The sequence below is a fragment of the Tachysurus vachellii genome, chromosome 9 (assembly GCF_030014155.1).
Source record: "Tachysurus vachellii isolate PV-2020 chromosome 9, HZAU_Pvac_v1, whole genome shotgun sequence".
In the NCBI taxonomy this organism is placed as follows: Eukaryota; Metazoa; Chordata; class Actinopteri; order Siluriformes; family Bagridae; genus Tachysurus; species Tachysurus vachellii.
The window spans coordinates 16,113,758-16,125,194 of record NC_083468.1 but is presented as its reverse complement, the minus strand read 5'-3'; the positions used below and the strand labels follow the sequence as shown (position 1 = coordinate 16,125,194).

The 11,437-nt window shown below is 38.1% G+C and overlaps 1 protein-coding gene across 1 annotated transcript; it reads left to right on the top strand.

Annotated features, from left to right (window-relative positions):
- Positions 1 to 1,824: 1,824 nt before the first annotated feature.
- Positions 1,825 to 6,523, top strand: skor1b (SKI family transcriptional corepressor 1b). The gene is made up of 8 exons (XM_060878620.1): positions 1,825 to 3,552; positions 3,932 to 4,019; positions 4,113 to 4,226; positions 4,347 to 4,418; positions 5,042 to 5,116; positions 5,312 to 5,386; positions 6,035 to 6,100; positions 6,426 to 6,523. The coding sequence occupies exons 1-8, from the start codon at positions 1,825 to 1,827 to the stop codon at positions 6,521 to 6,523; spliced, it is 2,316 nt and encodes a 771-aa protein (XP_060734603.1).
- The last annotated feature ends 4,914 nt before the right edge of the window (positions 6,524 to 11,437 follow it).

The window sequence follows — 11,437 nt, the reverse complement described above, 5'->3', positions numbered from 1 at the left end:
CGTGTGTGTGTGTGTGTGTGTGTGTGTGAGAGAGAGAGAGAGAGAGAGAGAGTGCGTGTGCGTGTGTGTGAGAGAGAGAGAGTGTGTGTGTGTGTGCGTGCGCGCGCGCGCGCGCGCGCGTGTGTGTGTGTGTGTGTGTGTGTGTGTGTGTGAGAGAGAGAGAGAGAGAGAGAGAGAGAGAGAGAGAGAGAGAGAGAGAGAGAGAGAGATGCTTACTCCGCTTACTCCACCATATGACGATGACTTAAAAATCTCAGTCAATGTTATACGGATGAGTCTCAGCTAAACTCTGCTAGTTTATCCAATCAAACAAGTAAGCATGGTAACATGTAGATTCTGTCAAAGAGCCCAGCGCTCACACCACACGCGCAAAAACACATGCACGTTCCTTTCGCATGGTAGACTAAAAGATCACGTGGTGAACCTTAGAAATCGTCTCGGGCCTCTGTGACAGAAGCGTCCGTCGTTTCCATTGGTCCCGGAGGCGGATGCTTAATGTAAATACGCCGGCGCTAAGTGGGAGTGCCTCACCATTAGTTTAGCTGTCAGTCGATCTCCGGCGCGCGCGATCTACACTGCTTTTATGTGATAAAGGCGCGCGCTGGCACGCGGACACTGTGCGCGGACTGCAGAATGCAGAGCGACGCGCTTTAAACACGGACACTGAGACTCCACAGAGCAGACTGCATGCAGCTGGAGTCCCAGACTCTAACCAAAACAAGAAGGAAACCACCGAAAATAATAAATTAATAAACGCAGGTTTCTTAGAGGAGGTGGCTGGCGAGATCTCTACATATAAGACTCAGAGCTTTTCTTCAGATAAGGTAAGTTATGATCCTCATAACAACATAATCTTATTCTAATTCAATTCGTATTTCCAAAACTTCTTCTTTGAAGTCTTTATTTCCATGATATGTTTATTTTTTTATGGGATCGTTCAAAAATTAATAGAAATTTCACAGCCAAATAATCGAACAGCGATAAAATCGGCCTTGAAGTTCCTTTTTTTTTTTTTGGTGAAGATCTTTTGCATGGCTCAGGATTTTTATCCTTCGCCTTCATCCGTGTTCTGACACAATTACACTGACACAGTCGCTTTAGAACAAACTCTATCACTCTCACAAGAACTATAAGATAAAAATACCGCACAATAGCCTTTAAAAACCAAAAACTACTATTATATTATTTAAACACCTATTATGGGACGTATGCAATTTAATACATCAAAACCGAGTTCAGTAAGAATAATCTCTCAGTAATATAATCTCTTCACCCAGATTCTTTTCATTTGAATTAATGAAGCCTATGGATGTGCTGCTGATGAACATTAAATGCCCAATATATAGTCTACAAACATTTTGTGTGCTTAAACTTCAGTGTTACTATAGTTTATTAAAGTTGCTTGTTATTTTTACTTTATCTTTTTATTTGTTTTTGTATGTATTTTTTGAGGAACAGCTGTTTTTCTGCTTATTAACTCATTTATGTTTTAGTGTCGTGGCTCTTAAAACTATTCAATGATGATGATGATTATTATTATTATTATTATTATTATTATTATTATTGTTATTGTTGTTGGTGGTTTTGATTATTTTAATTAATTGTACCTCGTTTGAACAGATATTTTATCGTGTTTGTTAACGATTTTTGAGGCAAAGTTGTTTCTTAGGCAATAAGTTTAAATTGTGTTTTTAATTGAAAGTAATCTGGAAAAAAAAATCACACTTATTTCACACTTTTTTCACACTTGTTAATGATATTAGGCTTATGTGTTTTAACCCTTCCCTTTTGTAACAAGTATTTGGTGTCCGTAGATTTCCAGGAATGGAATCTATATCGAGCCAGATATCAGCCGGAAGAGATTCCACCTGTTCACCAAACTCGAAGCAGGAGCTGCAGTCCTACACCGGCACTTCACTCAAACCCAATCAAGTCAGCGAGACCTCTCTGTACGGAATACCCATCGTTTCTTTGGTCATCGATGGCCAAGAACGACTGTGTCTGGCCCAGATCTCCAACACCCTATTGAAGAACTATAGCTATAACGAAATCCACAACCGACGTGTGGCTTTGGGCATCACCTGTGTGCAGTGCACGCCAGTACAGCTGGAGATCCTTAGGCGCGCAGGCGCCATGCCCATCTCCTCACGGCGCTGCGGAATGATCACCAAGCGCGAAGCAGAGCGCCTCTGCAAGTCCTTCCTTGGCGAACACAACCCGCCCAAACTGCCCGAAAATTTCGCTTTCGACGTGTCACACGAGTGCGCGTGGGGCTGCCGTGGCAGCTTTATACCGGCCCGGTACAACAGCTCGAGAGCGAAATGCATAAAGTGTTCGTTCTGTAACATGTATTTTTCACCAAACAAATTTATATTTCATTCTCATCGCACGCCCGAGTCCAAATACATGCAGCCCGACGCAGCAAACTTCAACTCATGGAGACGGCACCTAAAGCTGACGGAAAAAAGCTCTTCGGAAGATGTGACCCACGCTTGGGAGGACGTGAAGGCCATGTTTAACGGAGGCAGCCGGAAGCGGACACTACCTGGACATGGGTCTGAAAGTTCGTCCCCACTGAAATCACAAGGCCCAGTGAATCAAGTCCAGCGGAGTTCATCCGAGGTCCCGCTTAAAACCCTTCGCTGTGAAGACGACAGAGCCTCCGTGCCCATACCGAGTGGCATCCGCAGTTACCCTGTAATCCCGGTACCTAGCAAGAGTTTTGGGATGCTGCAGAAGATTCCGCCACCCCTCTTTCCTCATCCTTACGGCTTCCAGGCATTCGGACTGTGTCAAAAGAAAGACGACGGTGTGGTAGGGGATCAGAACAAAACTAACTTGCCTGGTGTATTCTGGCCAGGCACGAAGGATACTGCTTACCCTTCATTTCCCATGTTTTGGCCCACGGCAGGTGGCCTGCCTATGGCTCCTTATCACCACGCGCCACCGAAACCGCCTCCCGAGGTCCTTTGCGCACGGCAGCACGAATTCGATGCATCAGAGGCGAGTGAGAGAAGCGCCAGCACGCCCAAAGACAGCCTGATAGAGAACGAGCGCTGCTCCAGCACGCAGTCCAGCCGCAATGACGAGGACAAATCCGGTGATGAGACCAGACCCACGGAAAGCCTGCCAAGAAAACCGAGCTATGTGTCGGCCTTCAGGCCTGTAGTTAAGGACACAGAAAGTATAGCAAAACTCTACGTCAACAGAGGCTCGTATTCGGGAACCAGGCCCGGTTACCTGTCACCTGATTTCCTTAGCGAAAGTTCAAGTTACAGGTCTGCATCTCCGGACGTGGACGACAGCGCAGAGGACCCGGATGTGGACGTGGAGTCTCACAAAGTACAGGAAGATGAAGAACGCCTTCAACTTTCAGTGGACGACCATCACAGCCCTCCAGCCACTTTATCTGTTCACGTGCACGGCGAGGGAGGGAAAAGCCAAGGGGAGGAAAACAGCCGAATGTCTGATCCACACACAACACACACGAGTGAAGCAGAGAAGCAGAACAAGCCGCTGTTGGAGAGCCACAAACCCGCAACGCGCTTTGAAGTGAGTATAAAGTTTATTAAAATATCTGTGTATTAAACTGCCATTCGCAGTGCAAATCTATCCACAATGCATCAGCCTTCCATTTAAAATGAACATTCATTGTAATGTTAATACGGTGAGAATTGTAATTGTCTCTGAATTTATTATTTATTATTTAATTGTTTCTGAATCTCTGAGTAATTCAACATACTTTGGTGAGAGGTCATGGCTATTGTTCTTCAATTGTGGATCCTTCATTTTCTCTAAATAGTGATTATGCACATTGGGTTCATCAGTGGGACTTTATGAAAATAGTCTGCTTTTTTTGCAGTCTCAAGAGGGGTGCAAAAAAGAGTGTAATTGAAAATAATTACGACTAATTGCCTGGTTAATTCTACAGGTGTATGCACATGAAAGGATTGCGCCCCTGTATCAGATGAGTGCGCCATGTTTCGGCTCGACAACCTCTTATCAGCGAGACTCCAGTGGTAGGCTCCTCTTTCAGTTCGTCTCATCCTGTCTACAGCCTTTCGCTTTGTACGGAGATTTTTTTTTTTATTATTTACTTTGTTTGTTTCCAGCAGTTAAAGATGCGCACGAGGAGGAGCCGTCATCCACAGTAGAGGAAATAACTGCACCGAAAACATTGCACGAACAAACTAGCGCTCCCGAAGGAGGCTCGAGAGAACCCGAAGGTCAGATTCGTTATGTCAAAGATTAGTGTTAATAATAATAATAATAATAATAATAATAATAATAATAATAATAATAATAACAACAACAACAACATCAAATGTTATTTTCTCTGTGTCCAGATATGGAAGCTATGCGCAGTGAAGCAGGCAGAGTGTCACGGATTGAAATAAACATCGAAAACATGGCGAAAGGTATAATAATAATAATAATAATAATAATAATAATAATAATAATAATAATAATAATAATAATTCGTACGTGCTCGCTAATTAACATTTTCTTTACTGAAAATATAGTAGTTGAGTCTTAAACAGTGATAAACAGGGATGTATTGTATTTGTTATATAAATTGCAAATGGTATCTAACGAACTAGCAGAAGATTGTAAATTTTAGCCGACTATAGTCTGCATTTTTAGATGTAATAAACGGTTACACGGTTGCACCTTTGTGTCATTTTTAGAAATACAGCCAAAAGGAACTATAGAAAGGAAAAGCTTGCTTCGTTAATGGAGCTTAATGGGCTAGAATTCATATTGTACTAAAATATATCCATAATTATTTATATATATATATATATATATATATATATATATATATATATATATATATATATATATATATATATATATATATATAATATTATTATTATTATTATTATTATTATTATTATTATTATTATTATATATTCTCATAAGAACTGCTTAATTATTTATCCAGGATTATTTATCCTGAGACTTTACACACTGCTTTTAAATAACCATCTTGTAATAACTGTGTTGTTGAAAAAACTGTTCAAATTTTTTTCTTCAACAGAAGAGCTCCAAAAACAGCTAGTGGAACAAGTGGAGCTGAGAAAGAAGCTGGAACGGGAATTCCAAAGTTTGAAAGGTATTTTCTCATAGGCATGTAATGTATTTATTCTTTTGAATTTCCTTTTCTTTATTAAGGCTCAGTTATGTTATCCTCATCCTCAAGCCTTTATGTGGACAGTTATGCAAGAGTTACAGTGTGGTATGATTAGACTTTTCCCATTTAGCCAACAAAAATAATGTTAATTTCTGTAAATTAATGATTGCTTCCCAGACAACTTTCAAGACCAAATGAAAAGAGAGCTGTCATACCGAGAAGAAATGGTCCAGCAACTGCAGATAGTTCGAGGTAAGGTCCTAATTTTCCAAAATATATTAACTCACATGCAATAATTTTTTAAAAATATTTTACAGCACATGCACAAAAGAGACATAGATATATTAACAAAATTGTAATAATAAACTAACACAATTAATAAATTAATAAAGGTGTTTAAGTTACCAACAGTTAAAAGTACCAACAAATGACCAACAAATGACCAGCAGTTTTTTCAAATCCATATACAATGTCTTACAAATAAAATACAAGTTCATTTGGTTAAGTTTACTAAAATGATTATTTACAGTAATTACTGTCCTTTTCTTAAATTTAATGTGTATTTACTACATCACAGGAAATTTAGAGGAATTCAAATGTATAATCTTGATTACTTTGTTCTTGATAATTATGTTTTGAACCTCCTGAGGTTTAGAGTTTACCTAAGAAGCCATTAGGGTGTTTCCTTTTTGTTTTTACTTTGTTTAATATTACAGTGAGGTGAGAAAGGTGTCCAGTTTAAGGGAACTCCTACTGCAGATCCTTAGGTTATAAGCTGTTTTCCTGCATTGTCTCAGTATTATAAAACCCATGAATCTGAATAGCTGAATCTGAAGATGAGTAGATGAGGTAGGATATTAGTCTTTCATATCTGAGTCATTCCTTGTCCCTCCTGCTCAGACACATTGTGCAGGGAGTTGGACCATGAAAGAAAGGCTCATTATGCTATTCAACAGAAGTTAAAAGGTAATCAGTGATTCTAGCAAATAATAAAAATCAAGCTAGGCATACAGGAAACATCTTGCTTGATGAAGTACTTATGTACAGTTTTTGTACTTTTGCAGACATTTGCCCTCAGCTCACAGATATTTATATTTTATATTTAGCTTAGAAGGTTTTGCTTGCATCATAACATAAGACTTTATGAGGGGAGTATTTCTTTATGGCCTACATCCCCTTTGACCTTCTGTCCACTCTCTGTCTCTGACACACACACACACATACACACACACACACACGTGTGTGCACACAGACATTGTTGTTTTAAGCGATCCATACCCTTTTTTCCCAGAAGCTCACGACGCACTTCATCATTTCTCGTGTAAGATGCTGACCCCTCGTCATTGCTCTGGGACCTGTACATTCAAGCCTCCTCTACTACCACCATGATGCCTTCAGCTTGTCCTTCACAAATTTGACTGCTCAAGACATGGACAGTGTCAAGACATGGACAGTGATATACCCTTAAAAACAACATTCACAACCAACAGAATTCCTCAGTCCTGCAATGAGCAATTGTGTATGGTAGTATCCTAGCTCTCAAACTGTAATTATTACAAAATAAAAAAGGATTATTGTATGAACTGTATCATTTCTATAAAATCTAGCTCAATAAAAAACTCTGACATGTTTCACTGAAAAACTTATAAACTGTTAAGAAAAAAATCGTAATAGGTGGCTTTGTGCAATGCATATAGTATGTAATATATTTTATTTATTGTGATACTCTTTCTGTTGGTGAACTGTTAGGGCACTTTCTTATGTTAGATCCTACGCTAATTTATTAAGGTATTTTTACCAGTTTTATTTAACCCATGTTGTTCATCAATGTTGTTTGTTCTCATATGTAAACAATGTACAATTGATGTAAAGCACTTTAAATAGACAGCGCTGATGGCAAACCTGATGACTAAAATGTGTATTAAAATATCTTGTTAAACTATATGAAGACTATTGTCTTATTACTTGCTGTGAGAATATATAGCAATCTTGTAGAAAGAGTTGTGTGTAACGGAACATAAGACTGTTTTAAAGTATGAAACAGCAAATTAAGTTCATGGACATTAACATATTATTGAAATTTTAAGACATGGACATAGTATGCAAATTTTGACACACACATGAACACACATTTTCAGAACTTAAATAATGATCATTTATAAATGCATGTGGATAATAATAAGCAATACTCTATAAGTCATTAGAACAATAGTGTTTTCATTTAAAGATCATTGCATACACAGTAGTCAGATGACAAAGTGAAAGCACAACCGCAGAAAACTAGCACAATATTACACCCTCCTTCATACTCAGTATATGTGTAGAACTATTCTGAATATATCTACATGCAGATACCCAAGTAGTCTGTCTGCTGCTTATGTGTTAAATATCCCAAATGAGGATGGGTTCCCTTTTGAGTCTGATTCCTCTCAAGGTTTCTTCCTTTCCATCTAAAGGAGTTTTTCCTTGCCACAGTCACCTCAGTCACCACAGGCTCAGGCTCATTGGGGATAAATACAAACAACTTAAGTCTAATATAAATCTTGAATTGAATTGAATTGAACTGAAGATGTGAGGATCACCTAACAGAACTAGTAGATCTTAATTGATAGAAACTCATTAAACTTATATACATACTAACACATAAATAAATATACTAGATTCAGTTCTCTTTGTTTCTTTTGGTATCTGTGTTGCTGCAAAAGACTAACATTCCTTGTTTATAAACCTTTGGTCTGCGTTTCAATGAAGGAAATCGTTTGTAATAGTTGGTCTCATAGCGCCATCTTATGGATTCTTTTTCCAAACCAGTGGTGATCGAGTCATCCATCCAGCAGCAGGATCCCTGGCCTTCCTGCGCCAGATCAAATCTGTGGACCGGATGATCCACTGTGTCGACCAATCCCATACAGGGAGCAGTTTAAAGAACAAAAACAACACATTATACTACTCAATGCACAAGTAAGTTAAACAACTGACTTTAGAGGTCTACTAAATATATACTAGTACAATCCATTAAGAAATAAATGAGAAGGCAATAATCTAGACGATTCTGCTAGACACAATACATAACCAGGGCTATCAAGTGTCACGCATTGAGAGTGACAGTCACGCATTTGGGTCTTTTATCACGCTCTCCCGCCAAACATTGTATTTGTCACGCAGAAAAACGTACTATTTATCATATATTTAATAAGCCGCAGCGCCCAAAATGTATCAGTCCGCACCGCTGTCTCTATGGAAACGTGCAGGAATCAAGCGCGTCTCCCCTGGAGTTCTTAGTCGAACCTGACACTTATCAGCCAATCAAAAAAAAGAAGCTACACAATAGCCAATCAGAAAATAGCACTATCTGGGTAAGATTTAACGCAACAACCAATGAAAAAAAAACATATCCTGGAATTGTTCAGCATCATCCTCGTTCACCCACAGAGAAAACCACTGGAGCTGCGAGCATCACTTTGAGCAGAGAGTAAGTCATGATCTCCTGTTGTAATGTTACAACAAATTCACAACTTGTCTGACACAAACAATGACATTTTGACTGCTGTTAGAGATGTTTCCAAGATAATCAGCATCAGTTTTTCATGAGTGTCTGTAACTTAGCCAACAGTTTTACAGCCTGTTCACTGACAACACCTGCTCAGAACATGTAGTCTAGGCCGGTGGTTCTCAAACTGGGGGCCCTGAGATGGTGCCAGGGGGCCCCGGCTTTATGCCATTTTATAAAATAATGAATTTATCATAAATTAAATCTCAGACAAATAAGGCTACTAACCACCAGCACTACATTGTATAATTTGATATGTTTTGTTTAATTCAAATATTAAGTTTTGGAATGTTTTATGTCATAATTTATTTTGACATATTTAAAATATGTCACTCTTGCCTGTCTTCAAAACTTGAGAGACCTGCATAACATACACAAACACACATATACGCACACAAATATCTTTAACCATAGTATATACAGTTTTTAGAATGAGAATGATTATAATATAAGCAAGATTATAATAGCCATGGGAAGATGGCATGGGATTTTGGATGTTAGGGTTATTTACTTAATATAATTGGACTTGTTTGGTTAATTAAATTGAAAAAATCTAAAGCAGTAATAAAAAAAAAGTGAGTGGAAATTTTATGAAGCTCCAATGGCTTAAATAATTATTTTATGTAATTTTATTTATTTATTTATTTTAGGTAGCTCACTGTTTAAGACGCTAGTCTGCTGATCAGATGGTTATGATTTAAATTCCTTGTGCCCTCGATTGCTCAGTTGTAGGAAAGAGATAAGATGAAAGTCGTTCTGTCTGGATAAGAATGTCTGCCAAATGTAATGTATTTTATGCTGGAAGTGAAACTTGACTGCAAATCATTTTAAGCAGCCTAAAGTGGTATAAATAACAAACAAAAAAACTTTCCAGAGTTGGCTAAATGAAGAGTAAAACAACGTACACTTGCCATAATAATATGCATATGGTGTACCTTCACTTTCAGGTTTGTGATGCTGGTTCTTTACAGGCTATGGCCTGGATGTGTTAAGTATACTGGACTATAATTTGATGTAAGCAGCTACAAGGTTGACATAAGCTGATACTTACATGCAAACATTAAAAAGACTACCATGTTTCCACTGTATTGGGTTCAAAACCATAGAATTATCGTGTGAGAAAATTAATGATAACACTTTTAACTTATTGTATATATAAGAATTACCTGCAATATGTGCCATAGTTTCTATAATGTGAAAAAATAAATATCATAATTGTTTATCGGGGGCATGGGACACTCTCCAGTCTCCCAGTGACCCTGTGTAGGATAAGATGGATGGCTGTTGAGTAATATTATATTGTAGAAACAACTGCCAGTACAAATGCAATTTGAGCTGTTTTTCATTTGAGCTGTAGAGCTTAAAGCTTTTAGGGATTGAGTTTGCAGTATCTTACTTTACAGGCAGAAAAAGTGAAAAAGGCATGAGAAAAACAAAAGGTTTTTATTATAGCTTAAACAACAATATCTAGACAGATAATGCAGCAATTAAGTCCTCAACTAACTTACTTAAAGGTGGGGTCTCCGTTGTTTGAAAGCCAATGTTGACATTTGAAATCACCAAAACAAACATGCCTCTAACCCGAATGGGTCCCACCCCCTGTATTGATAGATCCGCCTACACATACATGCATAATCCAGGCAACTAATGGAAAGAAATGTGTCTTTATCATAGCTGAAGGGAAGAACAACGATTGCAGATAAACAAACAAGCAAAAATGACACACAAGCATAATCATGCAAATGACTGCATATATTAGTTCTGTGAAACAAAGCAAAACCAACGTTACTCACCTATCGAGAAGGAAAAAAGCAACCTCTGCGTCCCATCGCAGGCCTTCCCGCTCCTTCAGTTCTCTCCAGTGCTGGAAAGCTGATCCTATATTAACACGGGTCCTACTTCTTGCCTTATCGTAAGCCTTTCTTCACTTTCTTTCTTTGTTTTTATCCGCCATGTCAATGTTAAAACTGCTTTCTGCTAATGTCACACATGCGCACTGAACACTCTCTCCGCCCATATTGACAAGACACGCCCCTTTCTGCTCATTGGCTACAGGTTAGTTTTGTTTTTGTTTTGTTTGGCGGCCCAACGCAATTTTCTGAAGCATTTCTCAAACAACGGAGACCCCACCTTTAACTCCTTAGCTCTGTGTTTATGTAGCATTATGGTCCTGGAGAAAGGTCTCATTTTACTGTGTACTGCAACAGCTAAATATGGTTGAAATGACAATAAAAGCCACTAAAATGACTTAATAATTGCCCAAATCCAGATTATTATTGAGCTAATATGTTCTAATGTAAGCACAAATGACCTGAAATCCCTGCTGAAAATCCACCATTATCTGAAAGACCCTGTTTAACAGCTGCTAAGTTATTTTAGTTATTCTCCCTTTTAATTTTTTTTGCTGACCAAATTAATTAATTATTGTTGGAGATTTTCTAACTGATTTAATTTTTTTTTATTTATTATTTTCTTAAAATGGAATAAAACACAGAGAAAACCTCTTTTGAGATTTATTTTAGTATTTATTAGCAGCTAGCTTGTGTTTTGTTTTGATAGCTTGTAGCTTGTCCCTTCACTAGGGATCATGGTGTTTTTCATTAGGTGTTTCTTTTATCACGCTCTTCTCATCCCTTTGTTTAATTGGGTGTTTCTTACTCCGATAAATAACCCGTTCTCATTAGTTCGGCTGCACAGATCTGTCCTATCTGTAAACCGATGGTTCGGTTGAAAAACTGGGCGCTAATTTTGAA

Bases quoted from the DNA above. Each gene is read 5' to 3' on its own strand.
- skor1b (XM_060878620.1), top strand. From the start codon at position 1,825: ATGGAATCTATATCGAGCCAGATATCAGCCGGAAGAGATTCCACCTGT. The intron at 3,553-3,931 runs GTGAGTATAAAG...TTAATTCTACAG, and splicing joins AACCCGCAACGCGCTTTGAA to GTGTATGCACATGAAAGGAT. The intron at 4,020-4,112 runs GTAGGCTCCTCT...GTTTGTTTCCAG, and splicing joins TTATCAGCGAGACTCCAGTG to CAGTTAAAGATGCGCACGAG.